Consider the following 24,937-nt stretch of genomic DNA (forward strand, 5'->3'; position numbering starts at 1 on the left):
GGTGATGGAGGGCACAAGCAACGCAGGGCAGGAGGGGGACTTGGCACAAGGGACCTAGCAGAGGCAAGGGGCACCTCCCCCAAGCCTTGGGGTTTGCCCACACTCCCCAGGAGGTTTTCACACTTGACCCATCTATTTCACCCACAAACCTCAAGGGTGTCAGAGCCGGGTGGGGAGAGCCATGGGGCACCAGGCACTTGGGTCCCCCCGGGACAGGCAGGTCTGGGGGTCTTGGGGTGCCCCAGGGTAAGGGGAGGAGAGTAGGGCTGGGGTGGAGGGGAGAGCTGCGACTTGGGGGGCCCAGAGGTGTCCCCAGGCTGGGAGATCCAGGTGATATGGGGCCATGGTAGGGTCTGGGGCTCTGAGGAGGGGATGGGTAGAGGGGCGTGTGGGGACTGAGTGGTGCTGTGGGGGAGTCACTGGTAAGAAGTGTCTCACCATTGGCTGGTGGGTGGTAGCAGAGCCAATCGCGGGGTGAGGGGCGGGACTTGTGGCAAAGTTTGTCCCAGAGCAGGGCTCCTCATTCTCATGACATAGGGGACCCAGAGAGGAGCGATGAGCGATGGGGCTGGGACGGGCGCTGGGGCTGCTGCTGCTGGGGATCCTTGGCTGGGCAGCGTGTGGTGAGTGCGGGTGGGGACCCAGGAACGCCCCTGGATCCTGTTTCGTGACAATGGTTCTCCATTCCCTGTGCACCGGACCACTCCAGGGCACAGGGACCCCCAGTCACAATCCCTGAACACCAGGTGCCCCTCGGAATACTCCCCTTCCACCCCCTTCCATCCCCTTCCAATCCTTTCTATCCCATTCCAAGATTCTCCCACAGATCTGTTTCTCTTTGATGCTGGGGACACCCTTGGACCCCCTTCCTGGGAACCTTGGGTTTTTCACTGCCATGGCCCCCCTTTCATCAGCAGCAGGATCTCCGTCTTCCCTTCATGGGAAGTAGGATCCCCTCCTGGACACATACCCCTCCCCAACAGACACTTCCCCTTGAAGCTGACCCCCACATTCCCAATCTGCTGCTCTGGGACCCCCACCCGCTCCTGCCCAAACCTTCACTATGGGCACCCTCACCCTGCACCCCCCACCCCTCACTGACCCCTGTGCCCCCACAGAGCTCCACTCCCTGCACTACCTCCACACCGCAGTGTCAGAGCCCAGCCCGGGGGTACCCCAGTTTGTGTCCATGGGATACGTGGACGGGAACCTCATTTCGCGCTACGACAGCGAGAAGGGGAGGGCGGTGCCCCGGGCAGACTGGATGGCGGCCAACCTGGACCAGCTGTACTGGGACCAGCAGACCCAGATCGAACAGAGCAATCAGGAGATTTCCACAGTGAACCTGGACACACTGCAGAGCTGCTACAACCAGAGTGGGGGTGAGTGTGGGCTGGGAAGGGGCTCTGTGGGATGGGAGATCTCCACTCCCTCCTCCCCCATGAAGACACTACCCTTACTCATGGTACTGCACCAGCACATGCCGATCCTTCCCAGCCCAGTGCTGTTGGCAGAGGGCTCTGCACTCCTGTCCCCCAGTCCCACACTCCATGGGATCCTTTGTGCCAGAGCCAGGGAGGCTTCTGGGTGCTCCACCAAGCACATTCTGGCCTTCTCCCCACCATGCCCAGCACCCCATCCCAGGCCTGGCTGCCACATCCCAGCCCTCACCATCCTGTGGCAGTGAATACCCCCAGAAGCAGAGGGACTCCCACCCCATGTCCCAGCCCCTCACCATTCCTTTGTACACCCCACCCCAGAGCCAGAGGGGCTCCTGCAACCCATGCCATCTCCTATCTGATCCCTCTCCCAGCATTCAGGACCCTGTCCCATCCCCTTGCTGTTCCAGGGTTCTGTGTGGCTGGGTGCCAGCTCAGCCATGCCCTGGGTCCAGACGCTCTGTGTCACAGCTTTACGTGATGCCCCGAATGCTGTGGGCCCTGGTCAGGATGGGGGCAACTCTCGTGTCAGTGCCCAATTTCGATGTGGATCACACAGAGATGGAGTGGGGGGTGCTGCCAGGGACGCCTTGCCCCACTGAAGGCCCAGGGATGCAGCAGCTACTCAGCCCCATCTCCCTCATCGTGTTTCAGGGGCTCACACACTGCAGAGCAGAGTCAGATGTGACCTCCTGGAGGGCAATAGCACCAGGGGGTGTTGACAAATCGCCTATGATGCGTGGGACTTCATTGTCTTCGACATGGACACGATGACATTGACTGCAGCAGATGCAGCAGCACAAATCACCAAGAGGAACTGGGAGGCAGACAGGACTGCCATTGAGCACATGAAGGACTACCTGGAGAACATCTGCCCTGAGTGGCTGATGAAATACGTGAGCTATGGGCAGGCTGTGCTGGAGAGGAAAGGTGAGGGGAGATCGGGACCCTGGGGAGGGGCCAGTGTGGATGTGTGTGCCAGCCCTCACTGCCACCCCCTCCCCAGAGCCCCCCACAGTCCAAGTGTCAGGGAAGAAGACCCATGGGATCCTGACCTTGCACTGCCGCGCTTACGGCTTCTACCCACGGCCCATCACCATCAGCTGGCTGAAGGACGCTGAGGTCAGGGACCAGGAGACCCAGCGGGGCAGCATCGTGCCCAACAGCGACGGCACCTACTACACCTGGGTGTCCATCGAGGCCCCTCCTAGGGAGCAGGACAAGTACCGGTGCCGTGTGGAGCACGCCAGCCTGGCTGAGCCGGGGGTCTTTGCGTGGGGTGAGTCTGGTGGCCATGGGCACGTGAAAGAATGGGCTAGGGGGGTCCCCCTTCCCTTCCTCACAGCCCTGATCTTCCCCAGAGTCAGAGTCCAACTCATCGACCATCGTGCTGTGGGTGGTTGTTCCCCTTGCCATCCTGGCTGTCATCAGCATCATTGGATTAACCATCTGGAAGCGCAGATCAGGTAAAGCTCCAGGGTGTTGGAGGAATGCAGAGCCTGGAGAGCTGGTAGGGGCTGTGGTCATGAGCCACATCTCTCTGTAGAGCCCCTGAGCCTGAGTGTAAATTGCAGTGGATGTTGATGCCTCTTCCCCTCTTCTCTTATGTGCACTGTGCCCACAGCGAGCAAGAGGTGGCAGCTCGCAGCTGTTTCTCCCCTGTAGACACGGATGGGAGCTCTGGCAGCTTGGCCAAAGGTATGACATGGGACTGGGGGGGTGAATGGGGCAGGCTCAGCTCTCTGTGCTCCCCCTTGAGACCCATGGTCAGAGCGACACTGGGCTGCTGGTGTGGGACACTGAGACCACCATAGCAGAGGGTTGGGGACAGGGACTTTGCCCTGGGTGACGCTGTCTCTTCCTCCCATCCTTGCAGTGATCACAGTCTTACTGCTCCATGAGTGACCAGGGCAGCTGGATGTGGCCCTTGTGGTCTCACCAGCTGGAGAGGCTGGGAGCTGCCTGCAGAGAGCTGACCACACTGCACCAGCACATGGTTTGTTACTGACCATGCTTGTGTTCTGGAGCAGCCGCTGCGCGTACTGAAGCCCGGCTGCCCGGGATGTTGCTGGGCATCTCCTGATGATGGGAAATAGCGAATGATTCTTCTGTTTTTCCTTTGCTTCTCCACATGGCTTTTGCTTTTGCCTTACTGAACTACCTTTGCCTTGGTCCCCACAGGTCTTTTTGCATCTTATTTTTCTTCCCTGCAGCTCGGGCACCTGATACCACCAATCGTCACCCTGTGCCCACCTTGTGCAGGCACTTACCTTTTTGGCAGGAGAAGGGTGCAAGCACTCACCAACACCTCCTGCCTGTACTGCAGTCTCCTTCCTTACCACTTCTTTCTGTGTGGATGCATCAGGAGTCTTGGGAGAGATTTTCTCTGTTGGACACTGGTTTTTGCTCTCAGAAGAGTCCCCACCATTTTGGCAGAGACCCAGAGCACTTCCCTGGGCTGTGGACCTACAAGCAGACCTCGATCTCCCCTCTTTCAGTAGCAAACCATGGCCCTTCTCCTGCCACTCCAAGCCTTGGTAAAAGTCTCTCCCCATCTTTCTTGCTTCATGGGGAGCTGCAGCAGTCACAGCCAGGCAGCTGGGCCTGGACACTCCTGCCTGGGCAGACCCCTGTCACATAGGTGTCCAAGAACTGAGTTCCTGGAGAGCATCAAGACAAGGACCAGGGAGACCAGGTGGCTAAAACTGGAGATGCTCAGGTAGACCTGGACTGGGAAGGTCGTCGTGAGTTGTTCGTAGTTCCATGGGCCTGTGTGACATGGGGGCTGAGACACCACGAACAGCTGGGCTCATGATGGAGAGTGGACCTGACCTGAGCACTGCAGCCATTGCCCAGGTCATGCATCAAGGTTAATGATGCACCGGAATGGAGGCAGTGAAGCTTCCTGGAGCAAAGGACAGTGGACATGAGCATCCCTCACCAGGGCCTAAGCGATGGCCACCCCCTGCCACTGTCCCCCGAGATCTGTATCCCCAGCTCGCCCACCTCTGTGTGAGATGGGGGTCAGCGTGGGGACACAGGGGCAGTGAGATTGGGGGTCACCTCCTACCTGTGTCATAGCCCCAGGGCAAGCAGGTGGTAAAGGTGCGGGCACCTGCCTGGGTGGCTGCCACTGTCACCTGTGCCCAGCTCCAGCTCTCTGGTCCATACACGATGCTGCGTGGAGCGAGCGGGAGAAGAGCACCAGCTCCTGGGGGATGGCAGCCACATGCAGCAGAGGGGATGGCTGGGGACACGGCAGGGATGCCGGGGGGATACGGTGAGGATATGGGAGGGGATGTGATGGGGGGACAGGTGGGACAGGGCTGGGAACACAGCAGGGATGTGGCAAGGAGATGGTGGGGATGGGTGTGGCAGTACTGCTACCCTGAGGGAGCAGCAGCATTAAACACCAGCCGAGCGAGCTGGCAGCAAAGTCTTGTGCCTCTTGGTCTGGTTTGGTTTTAAATCGGTTGGAAGCAGCAGCACTGAGGGACTGACAGGCTGACTCCTGTTCTTCCCCCTGCTGTCAGAGTGGATCCAAAGAATGTTTGTCAATAGGTGCTTGATAAATACATAAATGAATAGATAAATAAATAAATAAAGTGTCTATATTTCTATCCCCCCTCACTGCAGAGGACATAGCAGGGGACTTGGCAGGGACATGGAAGGGAAAAATGAGGACACAGAAGGGAAAACTGAGGACACAGCAGGGATGCAGTGGTGACATGGCAGCGACATGATGGGGATGGGAATACAACGGGGATGCAGCTGGGCATGTGGGGGAGACATCTGGGGACACAGCAGTGATGTGTTTGGGACATGGTGGTGATGGCTGGGGACATTGCAGGGACATGGTGGGGATATCCCATGGGCATGGCAGGGATATCTGGGGATGCATCGGGGATGGTTATTCACACAGTGTGCTGGTGAGTCATGGTAGGGATGGGTGGTGACACTGGATGGCACTGGGGACCCATTGGGGATGGGCGGTAGCAACAGGCGGCAGTTGGGACCTGTTGAGGACACTGTGTGATGGGTGGTGGCAGCACCTGGCCATGCAGGTAGGCGAGGATTGACACCAGGGGCAAGGCCACTGGGGAACTGCTGACAGTCCAGGCACGACTGTACAAGCCCTTTAAGCCTCAGCAACTGACAGGTGGTGTTGTCTTTGAAGCTCCCTGGCAGATTGATGAAAGGATTCATGTGAGCTCCGAGCCTGTGCACAGCGCTCTGCTGAGGGAGCAGCCCAGGCTGGTGCTGCCAACCTGGCTGCTCTCTGATTGCCTCTGCCAGACCCTGAGTTAGTCCCGTGTGGCTGCCAATATGGGTAATAAAGTGCTGATGCTGTTGGTTAGACAGGAGGAGCCAGAGTTCCTTAAACAATCTATATAAACTCTCATCTGAAACCCCTTTCAATAGTGCCCATTCCATTCGGGTCACTATTCCCACCACACACAGGGTGTCACAGACCAGATGAACCGGTTCGGCTTTCCGCTTGTCACACACTCTCACAACCGCCTGCAGCTCCAGCTGCTGATTGAGGCTTGGGCTCCTTTGAATAGCAAATCCTGCCATTTCCCATGCTCCTGCCATGGAATCGCAGCCTTCTGAGCTCTTCCCCCTGCATCAGTGAACACTGGAACACCCCGAACCGCACACCCAGACAACAAGGGCTTTTCTTCTGTTGGACAGTTCTGTGCTGCTGTAGAGATTCTGTGTGGTGGGTAATGCACTTTCACTTCCCCTGCATGGTCTGATAAAGCTATTTGCAGGGCAGTGCTGTTCCTCAAGGCCCAAGCTAAATACTCTGCTGCTGATGGAACAACAATAAATGTGGGTTCTGTTCCTGCAGTTTCTACTACGTGATTGTGGCCTTTTGCACTGACCTGGGCTGTCGCCTCCAAACACAGAGTTACAGTTCCCTTTGGCTGCATGGGCAGGAACACCCACTCTAACAGCCTTAAGGGACCTTTGTCATTAGTCCACTGCATTATAATAGCAAACACATGTTCTGTTTGATTAACGACTGTGACTCCTATGTCCCACTCAGCATCCCATCCATGGGTATATGTATTTTTGATTTTATTACTAATGACTTCCAGGGCCTTTTTAGCTTCTTCTGACAGGATTCTGGGTGCTCCTGCACCACCTTCTCCCTTTAGCAATGCCACTACAGGTTCCAGTTCCCTATTCGTAGTGCCACACAATGGTCTAACCCAGTTAGTATCTCCAAGCAGCTTTTGAGCATCATTTAACGTGCTGACCTCAGCTGGGATCTCAATCCTTTGGGGTGTTACGGTACTTTTATCAATCTGCCACCCCAGAGATTTCCACACTGGCTTCTTTTGAATTCTCTCTGGAGCAAGCTGTAACCCCTTGCTTTCCAAATGCCCTGTCTGCTCATGAATCAAACTGTCAATGTCCAAGTTTTTCCCACAATCAGTACCTCATCCATGTGATGATAAAAGATGAGATCAGGATGGGCTCTTCGTGCTGGAGCAAGTGCCCAGGCTACATAAGCCTGGCACACAGTGGGTGAATTTTTCATGCCTTGTGGGAGCACCACCCAATGACACCTTTCCATGGGTTCAGTTTTGTTTACAGGAGGGACTGAAAAGGCAAATTTTTCATAATCATCAGGGTGTAAGGGAATAGTGAAAAAACAACCCAAATGTCCCAATTTTTAGGTCTCACGTCTGGAGGTGGCAGACCGGGCTGCGAAGCTCCGGGATCTTCCATCACTTCACTGACTTTTCTCAACTCGTGCACCAAGCGCCATCTCCCGTCCTGTTTAGGGATGGTAAAAATAGGCGAGTTCCAGGGACTTGTGGAGGGCTGGATGTGTCCCTTGGCCAGTTGTTCCTCTATTCAATCTTGGAAGTGGGCAAGTTTTTCTTTAGGAAGCGGCCATCGCTCGACCCAAACGGGGGGTTGTGTTTCCCAGGTGACTTTTCAAGGAAGCTGCCCACTTTCAATGGTCGCCATCCAAACTCCTTCTGCTCTGTGCCCAGCCTTGCTCTCAGTGGATAAACGCATCCCTGAGCCTGTGGCACATCCCAACAAATGCTGCCAACCGATTCCTCAGGAGACAGTGATTTCTGGGGGAGTTGGGTGGGAGGTGTGGATGGGAGCGGTGGGTGTAGAGACCAAGTGGGTCCCTGATCCGATGGCTGACAAGGCAGATTCTGGCCAGGCGGCTTCTGGACCGTCTCTGTGGGGCTTTTGTCCCTGTGCACAGGCTCCTTGTCAGTGTCCATGGGCTCAGAGAAGGGGGGAAGAATGAAAAAAGAGTGGAAAGAGAAAGAGAGAGAGAGAGAGAGAGAGATTTCAATCTCTACCACCCCAGAGCTGCAGTGTCCTGTCAGTCCAGTGTCTTCAGGTCCAGTGGGGGAACGTTCCCTCCACGTTGGTCACCTCTGTTCTTTTATTGTGTTGTATTCACTCCTTCCAGGAATCAATCAGCATATTCCAAGAGCTACTTTGTTTAGCCACCCCCCTTGCAGTGGTGGTGTGCCTGCCCAGTACCGTCGCTGGGAGGTTTCAGGTGGTCTTCAGGGGTCTCCAGGCCCCTCTCTCTTCCAGACCCTGGGTCTGGGCGCATGCGCAGGGCTTGGGTTAAATTCACTCAGCTCTGCATTCGGGGCCATAGGAAGGCAGGAAGCATCTGGTCTTGCAGTGTGACCGTTGCTGCAGTGCTGACAGTGGGGAGAGCTGGTGGTGGAATGTTCCAGCAGGGTTGAGACAAGCACCTGACACAGTCTCTGAATTGTTGGAGACGGTCCCCTACACCACCCTCTGGCTCCACAGGGCTGTTTCCTTCATGGGACACCAGGGTGGCATGAATGACAGGAGGTCAAGCAAGGAAGAAGGACAAGAGAGAGCATGTTCCCAGCAGCTAACAGCACCCAATGAACTCTGGCATTTGTACTTCTTAAAACGTCCATTTCTTCCTGCTGGAACAGGCTGCCCAGAGAGGTGGGGGATGCTCAGTCCCGGGAGGTGTTCAGGGCCGGGCTGGATGGGGCCCTGGGCAGCCTTGTGTGGATCTACACGATGTGCAGAGCGGGAGCGGGGAGAACCTTCCCCTCGGCTCCCGCTGCTCCATCCCCGGGGGCTCGGGGAGCTTCGCAGCGCTCGGCTGAGTGTCCGGTGCTGGGAACCAGGGGGGAAAGGCTGGGGGGGAGCGGGCGGGGGAGGGGGCGAGGGCGGGAGTGGGGGAGGGAAGGTAAAGGAAGGATCAGGACGGGCGGGAGGAGCAGGAAGGGGGAAGGAAGAAGCTGGGTGCTGTTTGGGGAGGACAGCGGCCAGAGCAGCGGCTGGGGAGGGGCGTGTCCATGCAAATCTTGAGCATCGGGGCGCGCACGGGCTGCTGGGAGTGCTCGGTGCGGAGCTCTCCGCCGGTTTCCCGGAGCCGGGAGCAGCGGATCCCGGCGGGAAGAGGCGGGATAGGCAGGGGAATGCGAATGCGAGCGGGACGGGAGGGTGTTTTGAAGCCGATGTGGAGCATCCGTGAGTTGTGTGAGTGCCGGCGGGGGTGTGTAGAGGTGCTGGGTGTGTGTCAAGCATCGCTTCTCGGCCTTTTGGCTAAGATCAAGTGTAGTATCTGTTCTTATCAGTTTAATATCTGATACGTCCTCGATGAGAGGACTTTATATTAAACGGATTTTTGGCCTTGGGAGTTGGACCCGGAGCTTGCTCCCTCCGCTCCGCGCATCGTCCCGGTATTGCAGTGCCTCCGGGAGCGGTGCACCCCGAGATGGTCAAAGACAGATGGATCTGGGCTCTTTTATTTCCTCTACCGGAGTTTCCCCTGATCCGGGACATCCCGATCCCTTCCCCCTTGAGGGATGCGGATCCCTGGAGCGGGGTCCCGGGGTGGGGGATAAACCCGGCTTCCTGCCTGTCTGTAAACAGACCGTCTGTCTGCTGACAGATGGTCCCTGTCTGTCCCCACAGTGATCTGAGTGAGTAGGGGGCTCCTCCTTATCCATCCCAAGAACTACCTTCCTCCTGATGCTTCCTCCTTATCCGTCCCAGGTGCCACCTGCCTTGGGATGCTGGGGTCACGAGTCACAGCCTTGCTCCCATTTATTATGTTCTCCTTATCAGCTTTCCCTCCAAGCATCTTGCAATAGTTAGTAATTGAATTTACTCTTATTGATGTGTTAGTTATTATAAATGCGATTTCTTATGCTCCCTTATATACGTTGTCCCCCCCCATCAAACGTTCCAGTGTCTTGGGAACAGCCTGTGCAGTTTGCTCTGTCCCCAGATCACAAACGTTTCCTTCACACCCTGAGCTCCTGAGCTCCTGTTTTAATTCTTTCTCTCCCTCCCTTCTGCCAGGATGTTCAGCAAGGAGAGAAGAAGATGGACAAACAGCTGCTCCAACAAGGGAAGGGAGAACGGCCTGGAAGCCCGGCTGATCTGCTGCCCACCAGCGCCAACAAGTCACGACAGGGAGAATAAGCCCTGCCTTTGTGGTGGGGACTTTGTAGCTGGTGTAAGTGGGGCTGGGGGCTTCATCTGCTCTGTGCTGAGAGAGGCAGCATCTAGTTCTAGTGCTGGCAGCATGACTTGAAGGCAGGAGATCCCCAGCGCTGGCTGTTCAAAGGGATCGATCCTCCTCCCGTCTGACACGGAGGAGTTTTGCCTCGGTGGGGAATCCTGTTCTCCCCGGGAAGGAGAAACGTGAGGGAAACACAGGGGGTGCCGGGATGTTCGGGGTGGAAACCCGGGGGCACCCCGAGAAGCCTCAGCCCGGCTGCCCGCGCAGCTCCCTCCCTCCCTCCCCGCATCCCCGCCCTTCTGGCTCGGGCAGGGCAGGGGGAGCGGGGTGGCTGCGGGACCCAGCCGAACCCAGCGGGACAGGGGAAACCCGCCCCGTTCCCGCCCGCTGGGTTCGGCCGTTCCCGGCGGGTTCGGCGGCCGGTCGCGCGTCGCCGTTGCCCGGGCAGCCGGTCCGGCCGGTGCCGGGCGGGGCCGTTCAACGCTTCCCAAGTCCCCGCTCCGTGTCCCGGGACACGCGTCCTGCCCACCCGCCGCTCTCGCTCAGTCGAGCCTTCGGCCATGGCTGAGCCGGTCGGTGCTGCGGGAGCGGGAGCGGAGACAGGCCCCGAGCGCCGGGAGAGCGCTGGGGAAAGGGCTCGGTAAGCCCCGGGTCTCCGTCCTCTCCCCCGCTGAGCCGGGGGGAGGAGACCGGAGGGGGAACCTGCCCAGGGGCCGGGCCGCCGGCCGCTCCCACCCACCTGCGTCCCTCGGGCCGCAGAACCTGCGGTGGGGGGGCGGAGAGAGAGAGGAGAGGAGAGAGCCGCCCCTCTCCTGCCCGGGCTCTGCCTCCCCAGACAGGCGGCGGGAGGAGCCAATGGCGGGGCTGCCCCGCACAGCCCTGGGAGGGGCGGCCGGGCAGGGCCGGGCCGGGCAAGCGGGGGGCAGAGCCGGGGAGGGACGGCCCAGCCCGGCCCAGCTCCGCCCAGACAGGCAGCGGTCGGAGCCACTGGCGGGGCTGCCCCACCCCCTGGTGGGAGGGGCCGGGCCGTGCCGGGCGCGGCGCAGGACGGGCGCGTTCCCGCCGCGGGCTGCCGGTGCCTCTGTGCCGATGGCTGCCGGGGCCCCTCGGCGCCCTCTTGGCCGCCGCCCACCGCGCCCCCCGAGCCGTCCCCGGCCGCGCCGCCGCTGCAGAGGCCGCCCCCCAGGTCAGCGCTCCGCCCCGAGGCCGTCCGGCCGCCCGAGGGCCTCGCCCCTCCCTGAGGCCCCGCGGCCTCCCGGGTGCGGCCTGCGGGACCTCTCCTGGGCGTTGGAGCCCAGGGCGGGAGCGGAGCTGCGGGTCCCCCCGCCCCGAGAAGGCCCCTGGCGACCCCGCCCCCCTTGGCCCCCCGGGGGCTTTTCCGTCTGGGAAGCGGGGAGTTGGGAAAGAAACGGGCCCTGGGAGCGCGCGTGGGGCAGGAGCAGAGGGCTCAGTGTGTGTGTGTGTGAGGGGGAGCAGCGGCTGGGGGGGAGTCCCGGCGTAGGGCGTGTGGAGACACGGGGCTGCCTTCCCGGGGCTGAAGCGGTGCCGGCGTCCCGGAGCTCCCAGGCACAGATGGTGGGTGGTTGTGGGGTTGGAAGGGACCGGAGAGACCCGTCTTGTTCCGGCCCCCCTGCTCCGGGCAGCGATGGCCGTGCCGTGCCTGTGGCTTGTGTGTCCCCGAGGAGAGGGAGCGTCTTGTGGAGAGAGACGCTGGCCGCAGCAGGAGCAGCTCCCAGCAGCCGTGCAGAGCGCAGGGCCAGGGCAGGAAGGTGCCTGTGCAGGCGCTGCTGGCTGTCCTGGCATGATGGGAGCGGGAGAGCCGGTTTCCCTCAGCGACCCCTCGCTGGGAATGGCGGGCGAAGCGGTGCCAGGGAAGCCGCGTCAGGTGCTCCAGCTGCTCTCCCGCTGCCAAGGGGTTTCCCAGCAGCGCTGGCTGGGACGGGCTGGGAGGTGGCAAAGGTGTTGCCAGGGCCCCTGCGGGAGTCCTTGCACGGAGCTCTCAGCCACAGGCTGGTCGTTCTTTCTGCCCCTTGAGGTAGAAAGAGGCAAAACTGCGGGTGTGGGTGGTGAGACCCCCGGGGAGAGTAACTCAGCGTTGTACACAGGGGCATTGCCCCGCTGAAGGGCAGTGTGTGGCTTGGGGGGGGGGTTAACCTGTGCAGAGTGAAACAAAGCCCCTTCCACGTTAGCCAAAGCCATGTGTTTGGTGCTGGGAACAAGGGTAACTCATGAAGAAGCATTAACAGAAGGGAATCACCCCCTCTAGTGGGATAATCAGCGGAGCCTTGGCTGGGAGAGGCGGGGGATGCTCTGCGGTGTCTGTGAGTGTGTCTGAGATGATCCCAGGGGGGCTTGGAAGGGGAACTACAGCAATTAGCTCTGGGAGTTGTGCTTGTGTGAAGCTCAGCCGTGGTTGTAAATCCCTGTTCTGTGTCTTCTCTCCTCAGCTCTCATCCGCCTTTGGAACATCCTGATGGGCAGGAACCTCCAAAGCTACAACCAGGTGGCGCCCATGACAAAGGTAGTTCACAGCCCTGGTTCTCCTGGGGTTTGGTGTCCGTTGGAAAACTGAGGGGTGTCTGAAAGTGCAGAAGGGTGTGCAGCTTGGAATGAATCCCAGTGCTTTGGGTGGGATTGAGGAGCTGGGCTGCCATGCAAATGGCAATCCGAACCCCCTCTTAAGTCACGCTGTCATGTGTCCTGCCTTTGTTGTTTAGATGCTGCCATCCCTGGGTGTGAAGAGAAGGCTGAAGAGGTTTCTGCTGCTGCAGTGAAGGTACCAGCCAGGGCAGCAAGGAAACGCCGAGCTTCGGGCAGCGATGCCGCTCCAGGAGCAGAGTCTGTGGGAGAGGTTAGCAGAGACTTTCCTGAACCTGTGCAGCCTCAGGCTCTTCTTTGCCCTTGACAGCAGATGCCTCTTGTGTGCTGGGTTTGCCTGGCTCAGGTTTGCCTGCTCTGCTCTGGCACATGGAGCTGAGGAAGGATCACCCAAACTACATGACCTTGGGAGAACAATCGCCTGCTTCCTCTGGATAAAGCCCTCTCTGCTGGGTTCGGTATCCACCGGCCCGGGAGAGGATTCCCCTAGGACTTTGGCTCTGTAAAAACGAGTCCTGAGCTGCTTGACCCCTTAGTTTGGTGGGGAGGTGCCGTGTTCTTTTTCTTACTGCCCCGTAGGGTGAGAGGAGTAAGAAACCCTCGTGCTCTGTTATTTGTCCCTGAGAGCACCATTGACTCTTTGTTTGTACAAAACCCCTTTCTGAGGGGCTCAGCTCTCCCCGAGCCAGAGTCAGGGCTGAACTCCGGAATGCTGAGGAGCTGCCCCAGGGGAACTGGGCAGGAAGCCTGAGGGGGTTTAATCCCTGCGTGGGGGAGAGCCCCTGTTAACAATCAAACCCAAAGGGCAGCGTGCTGGTCAGAGATCCTGCCAAGATCCTTCTGCTGCGCTCTGAGCCAGCAAATCCTGGTCCCTAAATCGGACCAGAGCTGCCTCCCTTTCTGGAAGCTTCCGCTGGCTTGGGCTGGTGTTCAGGTTAAACTCAGGGCGGTGCTTTGTTTGTTTCTGTTCCAGACTCAGGCCCTGTCATCTGAGCCTGCAGTGAAAAGACCCAGAAGTTGTGTGCCAGGAGAAGAACTGGTGCAGACTGGTAAGGCTGACGTCAGGGCGTGAGCTTGTTTCTCCTGCGCTCTTCCTGGCGTGTGGTGCGACTCTCCCCCTCGGCTCACGGACGGGCTGTGGCGGCATCGCCCCTCGGTAGCGTCTGGCAGTGCTGGGGTGGGAACTCAGTCTCTTCCCTGCATCCCTGCGCTGCTGCTGGGTCGGGGCCGGGCGTTTCGCTCGGCATCTCAGTCCCGGAGCTGCCTTGGATGCAGCCAGCTCCAGCTGTGATACGGCCGCTGCCAGCTGGCCAGGAGGAAACTGGTTTGGTTTGGGGTGTTAGATCCCCAGAACCCTTTTTGGGGTTGAATCTGGGGTTCAGCCTGGCGATACCTCGTGCCCAGGGCAACTTGCTGCAGTTGCCAGTAAGAAAATCTGAGCCTGTTCTAAAGCAACAGAACACAGGGAATGTGGGGACGTAGGGGAGAGGGGAAACATTGACCTTTGGGGAAGCTCATCAACCTCCTCAGCTGCCTTTACCAGTGGCTGATTTGCTTACGCTCTCCTCTCGTAGATCAAATACCTTGTGGGACACCTTTGGGCAACGGAACACTCTCCCTGTGGGACAAGACAGCTCCTTGTGCCAGGTAAAACCCCTTCTGTTTGCTTTGACTTTCTTCTCTGAAAGGTTTGCTTTCCATTTCATTCCTGAACTTCCTCTGTGCTGCCCAACATCTGTATCTGAGTCCGCACAGGGATGTGTTTCCAAGGTTTCCTGGGATTTTCTCTCTTCCTTTCCTCCTCCCCTGGTCCTTCTCGCACAACTTAGAGGCAGTTTTCTCTTTTGGGTAACACAAAAATTTGACAAATTTGACTCCTGCCCCTCTGGTCTGCCCGAGTTCAGAGTCACCCAGCTGAGTGTGAAGGGTCTCTGCACAGAAATGCCTGCTGTGTTTTGTGGTGACACCAGTGCAGGATGTTTCTGTCCAGGGGTTTGACAGTCTCGTTGTACTTCAGTTATTTCTATTGCTGTAGCTGTGGCTCCCCACTCACATGTAGACAGTTGTGTAGGAATAAACTGTCTCCTTTCTGGTGCTCTGACATGTGTCAATAGCAAATGCTGTGCTTGTAAACACTGTGGTTCTTCTCTGTTGCTTTTTCCTGCACCAAAGTGCTCCAGCCTCCTCGACTCCTCCAGCCTCCTCGACTCCTCCAGCCTCCTCGACTCCTCCAGCCTCCTCGACTCCTCCAGCCTTCCCCCCTGCTCCAGTCTTGTACAATCCTCCAATCTACACCACTGCTCGAATCTACTCTGGAGTTAAATCACACACCAGTCTTCCACCCTACTGCTGTGTTCCATCCTACTCCGGTGTGCCGTCCTACTACTACGGTGTGCCGTCCTACTACTACCGTGTGCCATCCTACTACTACATCGTGCCATCCTACTGCCATTTTCCATCCTACTACTGCCACGTGTCATCCTACTCTGCTGTTCCATCCTTGTTGTGTGTTCCATCCTTGTCCAGTCTTCCAACCTTCTCCAGTCAACCAGTGACAACTGTGTATCACCTGGACCAACAGAAATAGGGAGGAGATCCCTTTCCATCTGGGACCTGTGAGTATCCCCATGACTCGTACCTGTCCCACTTGCTGGGTAGAGTGTAGCTGCACCACACAGCAGGAGGACGTAGTATCTGGTTGTCTGGACTTGTGGAGGGTGACACATTACTGCACCCCCTTAGGTACCCGCTGCTTAACTCAGGCTTGTGGTTACGTGGTGCTCTTTAGTCCTTTTTTCATGCTGTTGGTGACTCTCTCTGTGGCAGCAGAGCTTTGAATCCACGTAAGCTGGTGGTTGTAACACCATGTGTTGGAGGGCAGACACCAGGTATTGTCCCAGCCCCCAGCCTGGGAACTTCCTCCACCCAAAAGCTTTTGTATTTCCTCTTCCTGGAGCTGCACCTGGTGTGTGGGTACAGGGTGGGCATTGCAGTTCCTTGCTTGGTTCTCCTGTTCCTCCTCTGACAAGGCGTGGTCTGGGGGCTTCCTAAATGAGCTTCTGCTGTTGTGGGAGTCTCCTTCAGCAGCTGGCTTTTTATGGGACTAAATGCTGGAGATGAAGAAGATCTTTTGTTCTCTTCTGGTTTAAACAGCAAATTCCTGCCAGAAGAAAGCCGGGCGCGCGCTTGCTGGGGTCGGCACTTCGGGGTGGCCTCAGCAGGGCAGAGCTGCGCTCCCCGTCCCTAACGAACCGGGTGTTTGTGCCTCCTTGCCACCCTGACTTCCTATGTAACAGCTTTCTCTCTCCTTCTCTTTCCAGAGTCACATCCCTCACTTCCACAGGAAGATGGTGTGGGACATAATCCACCGGCAGCTGCTGTGAGACGGGCACCACTGCAGTCACACTGTGATCCTCTTGGACTGACCCTTAGTTTAGTTCAGTTAAGACTCTTTAGTTCAGTTAAGACTCTTTAGTTCAGTTAAGACTCTTTAGTTCAGTTAAGACTCTTTAGTTCAGTTAAGACTCTTTAGTTCAGTTAAGACTCTTTAGTTTAGTTTAGACTCTTAGTTTAGTTTCTCTTCTAAAGTTTGACCAACTCCCTGCAACGTGGGGTTGGGTTTGTTGTTCTGTTTTTGTCTGTTAAATGTGAAAAGAGAAATATTTATTTATTTTATTGCATTAAATATTTAAATTTTATAAAAGAAAAGCCGTGCTGGTGTGAAGCTGTTTGGGACCGGAGCGGCGTTGACCCTGTAAACAATATTTCATCAGTCATGTTGGAGTGGGGTTTTTGGGGTTCTTTCTTTTTTTCCCCCTTATATTCTCACAGCTGCTCTAACTCCTTTGAAATCAAAATCGAATCCTACACTAGAACGAAAATAATGTCAAACTGTCATGTGCAACTTCTTTAATCAATTTATAATTTATTTTTTAGATTTAACTGCTATAGATATTAGATTTGTAAACAGAGATACTTCAGGTTTTATTCATTCTCACTTCTTTTATTACTAGGACATTATTGCTATGTCTACTCTCTTAAAAAATAGTAATTAAAAAAAAATCAGTCCTGTATTTGCTGCCAAGCAAACACCCAATAGAAGTCTAGAATAGCAACAGTTGCCAGGGACCTCTGGTGACCAACCAGTGACATCTCTGTCAGAGGGGCATCACCTGGGAGGTCACTTCGCAGAGGGGAAGCACCTCCAGCCTTGTCCGTGGAGATCACCTCCAGTCTTGTCTGGGGAGATCACCTTGAGCAGGTCACACACGACAGTGTCCAGGTAGGTGTTGAATCCCTCCAGAGAAGGAGACTCCCCAGCCTCCCTGGGCAGCCTGGGAGGAATTTCCTTTTCTTCTCTTCTTCATTTCTTAAGTCTTCTCTTTGATGGCTCAGCCAGGTGATGGTAGAGATGGTAAAGCCGGTATTTACTCAGTCTGCCCTTTCTCCAGACTTTATCCTACCTCCCGGGTCTGGGATTCCTGAGGACCCCTTCTAGACAGGTGGATCCTGTCCCTCTCCAACAGATTGGAGTCACCAAAGAACATCCCCTTGTTGTCCAAGCCAAACCCCTGGCCTTAGTACCAGCCGTGTAGCCAGGAGTTGAGAGGTGTGAGATTTCCCAGCCTGTTCAGAAAAAGGAGGAAAAGTCAACTTGGGCACCAGTGTTTTCCTCCTCTCTCTCGAGGTCCCTTCCAACCCCTACAATTCTATGATTCTATGATCACTAGGCAATTAGACAAGTGGGAAATGTGTTTTTAAGGTGATGAGGGCTCACATTTCTCTGGTCAGAAATCACCCAGAAAAGCTTCTGCCCAGTCTGGAGTCCATCACCATCCTTTTGGTGGTCTTTGCTGGTCTTTGGTGGTCTTTCCCAATCGTGTGATTCTGAGACTCCGGCCTTGAGCCACCTGATGTTTTCTTTAACAGTATAGGAAAGCTTCCAAAAGGCACACAAAACCACATGTGCCAAGTTTTCCTCTGGACACCATCCCTTCTGTCCAGTGTATAAAGACACCACACAGCTCAGTGTCACCCACACCTTGCTGAGGGTGCACTCGATCCCACTGTGCGTGTCACGGGTACAAATATCCAACAGGATGGGTGGCAGGATGAACCTTGGAGGGGCAGCACTTTGTAGTGGTTTCCACTTGGACATGAAGCCATGGAGGGTAACTCTTCCTGTAACCTTTTTGTTAACCCTTTCTATGCCCATGGAGCATGGGGCAGCAAAGGCCTCTGGGAGTGGCCCCATTGCTACCAAGGATACACGCAAACAGAAGCATCCAGACACCATCCTGTAGCTGACCCTCCAGCGACCATGGCGCTCCCACCTCTGTGGTGCACTTCATGGGGTCTCTCTGCCCCCACCATGATGCCACCCATCTTCCCAACCCCCTACACTGGAGGTATGGCCTGAGCCCACTCCTGGCTGCGCAGGGACACACTCTGGGGAACTCCACAGCCCCTCTCGCCCCTCTCCCTGCTCCCTCTCAGTGCCCTCGCGCACGCTCCTGGCCCAGCTGGGGATATGGTCACCAGCGTGTGTTCATGTCTCTCTCTCAGCACCCACCAACCTCCACCAACTGCCAGGGCAGCAGCAGCAGCAGCCCTTCCCTGCACCCTCCCACTCAGCTGGGACAGACCAGAGGTTGGTCCACGCTTGGGGCCTGCTCGGCGGGTGCCTGAGGGATTCCCTCCGCCCCCCAGCCTGACACATCTCCCTCTCCCCCCTGCAGATCTGCCAAGCGGCAGCTGCTCAGAGCTCCCCATTTCCAGTACCAGTCTGCCTCTGGCAACCCCCTCACTGCTCAGTCACGGCATCGCTCCTCTGCCTGGCACTGTGCTTCAGGGACCACACAGCTGCAGACACCCAGCAGCCTGCTTACACCAACGGCCCCCCAGGGACAAGCACAACTGTTCCTGCCCTACAGCCATCAGGGGACAGCAGCATCGCTTCCCCAGGACCACCCGTTCCCTGTCTGCACACAGCCCATCCTCTCCAGTGGAGACACAGACAGTCCGGTCCCCATGGATGTGGACAGTGTCTCAGGCTGGGACACCTGTCCTGTCCCTATGGATGTGGACACTGTCACAGTCTGTGACATCTCTGTGGACACAGATGTCCCCATGGAAGACGACACCCTGCCAGGCTCTACCATCTCACTTAGCCCTGTTGCAGGGATGGGGGGAAATGAGAGGGAGGGAGGGTGTTGATTCTGTAGTTAGTACCTTTGATTACTGTTTTGTTCCGATTTTTCATTAAAAGCCATTTCTTGAGAACCTTTCTGTGTCTGCAGGGGAGGGGCGGGGAGTGCAGGGGGCACCAGGCAGCACAGATCCCAATGGGCACAGTATAGTCACCCCATAGATCCCCTGCAAGCACCCTATAGACACCCTATAGATCCCCTGCGGGCACCCTATAGATCCCCTGTGGACCCTATACATACCCTATGGACACCCTATAGGAGCCTTATGGGAACACTATAAGCACCCAATGGGCACAATACAAGCACCCTATAGATCCCCTGCAGGCACCCCATAGACACCCTATAGATACCCTCTGGACACCCTATAGGAACCTTATGGGAACCCTATAGACACCCAATGAGCACAATACAGGCACCTATAGACAGCCTACAGATACCCTATAGGCACCCTATAGACACCCAGTGGGCACAATAGAGACACCCTATACATCCCCTGCGGGCACCCTATAGACACCCTATAGATCCCCTGCGGGCACCCTACAGGCACCCTATGGGGAGGGGTGTGGGTACCCCCGGGCGTCTGGGTGGCCCAGAGGGTCCCTCACCTGCCGGTCCCTTGAGTCCCGGGGCCTTCTGGGGGGTGGTGGCCCAGCGAGCTGCCCCCGCTTCCCTCCCCCTCCCCGGCCGTGCTGGCCCATGGTGGCCCTGGAGGCTGCTGGCAGCCGGGGGGTGCTGGGGGGGCCTCTGTGCCAGGGGGGTGCCGCACAGCGGGGACAGCGACTGGACGGGGACCAGCGCTGGGGGGGCTGGGGGGGCTGACGCGTGTCCCCCCTGTGCTGGCCTGGGGGGGATGCTGAGCCCCCCACTCTGGCCTGTGCCACCTCCTGTCCCCCATTGTACCTGGAGGAGCTGGGACCTTTGGGGGGTCCTGGGGGGGGCTGGGAAGGATCTCTGGGGGTCAGCAGGGACAGGGTTGGGGGTGTCCAGCCCCACCCTGGATGTGACCCACAGACCGACCCTCTCGCTGCCATGAGCCACTTTATTAATTAACCAAACCCCAATTGGCTGGGAGCGGGGCCCAATCCGGGGGGATGGGAGGGGTGGATTGGGGTGGGGGGGGGGTGTCTCACCCAAAACTGTGGCCCAGGGGAATAAATCTGGGACATTTCTCTGTGGGGATGAACCTTGGTTCTGCTCCCCCACCCCCTCCAGGGCTCGCTGAGACCACCCCCAGCCCCCCTCCTCCCCCTCCAATTCGGGGGCTCCTTGGGGTACCCCCAGCCCTTTGCATTCTGCCACCCTCTCCTCGTCCCTCTGGGTCCCCCCACCAAGACCCCCTGCCCCCTCGCAGTTCAGTCTGGGGACTTCTTCCCTTCCCAGCACCCCTCCTGGGCTCCCTCCCCTCCCACTCCCAAAGCTACGGGGACCCCCCTTGTGTCCCCCCACTCCCAGGGACACCCTCACCCTCCTGGCGCTGGCCCTGTGCCTGAAGCCTGAGGGGCACCCGGTCCCGCCATGGAGGAGACGTGAGTGTCCCAGGGAGGGGGGTGGGGGTGGGCCCTGGTGTCCCCCCACATCTGAGCCCCCCCTGAAGCCCCTCACCGCAGCGTCCCTTCGCTGGAAGCCTACGAAGCCGCCATGGTGCTGAGCGGGGTGGGGGACGCGCTGGGCTACCGGGGGGGTCTCTGGGAGTACTGCACCTCCGGAGCCCAGATCCACACCGAACTGGCTGAACTGGGAGGGCTGGGGGCCATCACCCTCGAGCCCCCACAGTGGCCCGTCAGCGATGACACCGTCCTGCACCTTGCGACTGCCGAGGGCCTGGCCACAGGTTGTGCCCCCCACTGCACCCCTCAGATGCAGGGGGGGGTCCCCAGTGTACCCCAGGGATGGGGGAGGTGTGGGGGGGGCTGTACAGGGTGGGATCTGGGGGTTCCTCAGAGCTTGGGGGGATTTTTATGGGTGGGATCTCACCATAGCTCCCCTGCAGATGCAGGGGAAGCTCCCCAGTGCACCAGAGGGCTGCGGGGGGACGGGGGGAGCATACCCCTGGGGTGTACAGGGGAGGTTTGGGGCTTCCTCAGAGCTTGGGGGGATTTTTATGGGGGGATCTCACCATTGCACCCCACAGATGCAGGGGAGGGTCCCCAATGCACCCCAGGGATGGGAGGGAGGGGTGTGGGGGGATTCCCTGCTGTATGCCTGGGCTGTACATGGAGATCTTGGGGGATTTCTGAGGGGGGGGTGTGGGGGGGCAGGTCACCATTATCACCCTGACCCAACCTGGGGGGGGCGGGCTTTTAGGTACCCTGAACCACCCCCTGAGGGTTGGGGGCTCCAGAGAGTCTCTGAATGTCCCCCCAGAACCCCACGGGGGGTGTTCCCCAGCTCCCCTTTCCTGGGGGTGGGTTCTATTGTACCCCAAAGCTTTGGGGGGTCAGTGGGGGGGGGGAAATCAGTGGGGGGTGTGCCCACATGTCCCTGCATTCGAGGGGTCCGGGGGAGGGCTGTGGGTGCCCCCGCCCAGAGGGGCCTCACGCCGTGCCCCCAGGGCTGGAGGGGGAAGCCCTGCTGCAGGAGCTGGCTCAGCGCTACGTGGCCGCCATGAGCGACATGGAGGGCCGCAAGCCGGGCCCCACCAGTATCCTGGGTGAGTGGGGGGTCGGGGGGGGGCGGGGGGGTCAGGTCAGGGGGTCTCACGGCCCCAACCCTTCTCCCCAACCCCCCCTGCCAGGCACCTCGCAGCTGCGGCCTGGGGAGCCGGCGGGGTACCGCATCCCCTTCAACCCCACGGGCAGCGGGTGCGGGGCCGCCATGCGGAGCCTGGCCATAGGCCTCAGGTGGGGCGGGGGGCACAGGGGCTGGGGGGTTCAGGGTTGGGGGGGGACATGGGGGTACAGGGAGGTGGGGGGGGGGTGTGAGGGCTGGGGCAGGGACATGGGGGGGACAGGGGTTGAGAGGTTCAGGGCTGGGGCGGGGACATGGGTGGGCACAGGGGCTCAGGGAGGGGTCGGACCTGAGGGTGGGGGCATGGGGGGGCACAAAGGGTTGGGGAGGGTCTGGGTGGGGACATGGGGGTACAGGGGGGCTCGGGGAGGGGTCAGAGCTGAGGGTGGGGACATGGGGGGGCACAAAGGGTTGGGGAGGGTCTGGGCTGGGACATGGGGGTACAGGGGGTTCGGGGAGGGTCTGGGCTGGGACATGGGGGTACAGGGGGGTCGGGGAGGGGTCAGAGCTGAGGGTGGGGACATGGGGGGCACAAAGGGTTGGGGAGGGTCTGGGCGGGGCCAGGGGGGTACAGGGGGTTGGGAGGGGTTCAGGGTTAAGGGCGGGGACATGGGTGGGCACAGGGGTTCAGGGAGGGGTCAGGGCTGAGGGTGGGGACATGGGTGGCCCCAAAGGGTTGTGGAGGGTCTGGGGGGGGGACATGGGGGTACAGGGATTTTTGGGGAGGGTTAGGGGCAGGGACATGGGTGGGCACAGGGGGTTGGGTGGAGTCAGGGCTGGGGTCAGGGACATGGGGGGCACAAAGGGTTCGGGGAGGGTCTGGGTGGGACATGGGGGTACAGGGGGCTGTGGGAGGGGAGGGGTGTCAGGGCTGGGGGTGGGGATATGGGGGGGCACAGGGGGCTCGGGGAAGGGGGGCTGTCAGGGATTGGGGAGGTTTCACGGCGGGGACAGGGGTCGGGGGTGGAAGGGCTGGGGGGGGTTACAGGCAGTCACGGGGACGGGGGTGACCGGCTGGACAAGAGGACATGGGGACACGGAGGGGGGGACATGGGGGTGTCAGAGTTGGGGGGTGGGGATATGAGGGTGTCAGGCTGGGGTAGGGGACATGTGGGGGACGGGGCGTACAGGAGTGTGGGGGATGGGCCATGGGGGGAGGGGCAAATGGGGGAACAGAACATCAGGGCCAAGGGGGGGGGCAGCATCGGGACGGGGGTCCCGGCCCGGGGGGCACAGGGTGGTGCCGGTGTAGGTACCCGCACGCCCGGGAGCTGCCGACGCTGATCCGGGTGAGCATCGAGAGTGGGCGCATGACCCACCACCACCCCACAGGTGGGTGCCAGGCAGGAGGGGGCAGGGCAGGGGGACACGCTGGAGCCCCTCTGAAAGCCCCATCCACACAGGGTACCTCGGGGCACTGGCGGTGGCCCTTTTTGGGGCGCTGGGGGCTCGGGGGGAGCCCCCGGAGCGCTGGGGGGCTGAGCTGATGCGGGTCCTGCCCCTGGCCTGGGACTACGTGGAAAGTGCCGGGGTGGCTGTGGGGGACAATGCTGAGGCCTGGCCCTTCTTCAGGGATGCCTGGCACCGGTGAGGGGGCACTGGGAGGGTTCGCTGGGGTCACTGGGAGCACTGGGAGGGGGTGGTGGGGATACCGGGAGGGGCTCAGCGGGTCACTGGCGTCACCCATTGCCACAAGGCTCTCTCCCAGTCCTGGCAGCGCAGTGCACTGGTGTCACTGTGCTGTGCCAGAGCCTCGATGTCCCCAGTGTCCCCTGCCCCACTGTCACTGGTGTCACTGCCGACCCTGGTGCCCAGTCAATCTGCAGGGTCACCAGTGCCCACCGTGTCCCTGCTGCCCCGGTGTCCCCAGGATGCTCCCAGTGTCCCCAAGATCCCTCCAGTGCCCCCAGGATCCCTCCACTGTCCCCAAGATCCCTCCAGTATCCCCAGGACCCCTCCAGTGTTGCCACCTTCAACATGGGAAGCGTGTCTGAGGAATGCTGAGCACCCCCACTGCCCCCAGTGTCCCCAGTCACCCCAGTATCCCCAGTGCTCTTGGTTTCCCTGCTGTGACCAGTGTCCCCACTGCATCCACCGCTCCGGTGTCACCAGTGACCCCAGTGACACTACATCCCCACTGACTCCAGTTCCCCCATTCCCCCGCTGTCCCTGCTGCCCCCCGGCATTCCCAGGGCCCCCAGTGCTCCCACTGACCTCCATGTCCCCGCAGGTACCTGGAGTCCCGGGGCCTTCTGGAGGGCGGTGGCCCAGCGACGCTGCCCCCCCTGCCCTCCCCGGCCGAGCGGGACGCAGCGTACCTGGGCTGGGCACTGCAGGGGTGGCCGGGGCGCAGCGGCCACGATGCGCCCATGGTGGCCCTGGAGGCGTTGCTGGCAGCCGGGGGGTGCTGGGGGGACCTCTGTGCCAGGGGGGTGCTGCACGGCGGAGACAGCGACTCGACGGGGACCATCGCCACGGGGTGCTGGGGGCTGCGCTGGGGGCTGGCCCAGGTCCCCCCCGGGCTGCACCGCTGCCTCGAGCACCGCGAGCGGCTGCGCGATGCTGCCCAGCGCCTCCACACGCTGGCCTGGGGGGGATGCTGAGCCCCCCCCACCCCAACTCTGGCCTGTGCCACCTCCTGTCCCCTGCCCAGGGAAACACCATTGTACCCCAGGGGGAGCTGGGACTGTTGTGGGGTCCTGAAGGGGTCCCAAACAGCCCTGGGAGGTCCTAGGGGCAAGCAGTGCCCTTCAAGGGCTCAAAGAAGCCCTGGAGACCACCACAGCCCCATCCTGCTGGCCCTACTTCCCTCCACTGTTAGAGACCCCAGAATCTCCCCAGAGAGCCTTGGGCACCCCCACAGTAAAAAAGCATCTTCCCAAATCACTGTCTGTCCAGATTTGTGTCCTGCACCTCCTGTCCTGTCACTGCCATGGCTGAGATGTCACATGGGCAGACCTCCTGCAGCCAAACCTTCTCTGGGCTGGTCAGTTCTGGCTGACCAGCTTCTCCAAGAGGCATCCAGACATGGAGCAGCTCAGGGGCCCTTCACTGGGCTCTCACAGTCGCTCAGTCTCTTCTCCTGGTAGCCCAGAACTTGGGCCCCGTGTTCAAAGGGTGGGCTCATCATCATCATCAGTGATGGGTGGAGAGAAAGGAGCCCACAAGCCCTGCAGGTGCCACCCGGGATGGTAGAAGACTCTTCTGGTGGCTTCTTGTGGGCACCTTAGTGGGCACCACAGCCTGAAGGTCTTTTGAAAGACAAAGTGCTGGGCCCCCAGGGCTCAGCATCCAGAGGGTGATGGGCTGAAGGAGGGGTGGACCACTGTGGTTAATCAGCCCAAAGGTGGTGTGCCCAAGGGGTCTGGGAGTCAAGGGATCCCAAGGAGATGGTGGCCCAGCACTGTTAAACACCACAGTGGTGATGGGCCCCTCTGGAGGTTGGATGCTGG

At 59.4% G+C, this 24,937-nt stretch overlaps 2 protein-coding genes across 2 annotated transcripts in view; both read left to right on the forward strand.

The window, feature by feature from the left end:
* Positions 1-562: 562 nt before the first annotated feature.
* LOC311202786 (class I histocompatibility antigen, F10 alpha chain-like) overlaps positions 563-24,937 on the forward strand; it is a gene marked incomplete at its 5' end in the record, with an annotated part of 48,503 nt that continues 24,128 nt past the window's right edge. Inside the window, one exon of the mRNA XM_084277432.1 lies at positions 563-623. Within this exon, the coding sequence (XP_084133558.1) occupies positions 563-623 (61 nt within the window). The remainder of the gene's footprint in view (positions 624-24,937) is intronic.
* LOC311202827 (ADP-ribosylhydrolase ARH1-like) lies at positions 20,274-24,353 on the forward strand (the record flags this gene model as incomplete). Its single annotated transcript, XM_084277477.1, has 7 exons — positions 20,274-20,284; positions 20,366-20,589; positions 21,310-21,408; positions 21,493-21,598; positions 22,738-22,817; positions 22,889-23,072; positions 23,716-24,353. The coding sequence occupies 7 exons, from the start codon at positions 20,274-20,276 to the stop codon at positions 24,086-24,088; spliced, it is 1,077 nt and encodes a 358-aa protein (XP_084133603.1). The 3' UTR covers positions 24,089-24,353.

Source organism: Gallinula chloropus (genome assembly GCF_964237585.1).
Source record: "Gallinula chloropus genome assembly, chromosome: 32".
NCBI classification, from domain to species: Eukaryota; Metazoa; Chordata; class Aves; order Gruiformes; family Rallidae; genus Gallinula; species Gallinula chloropus.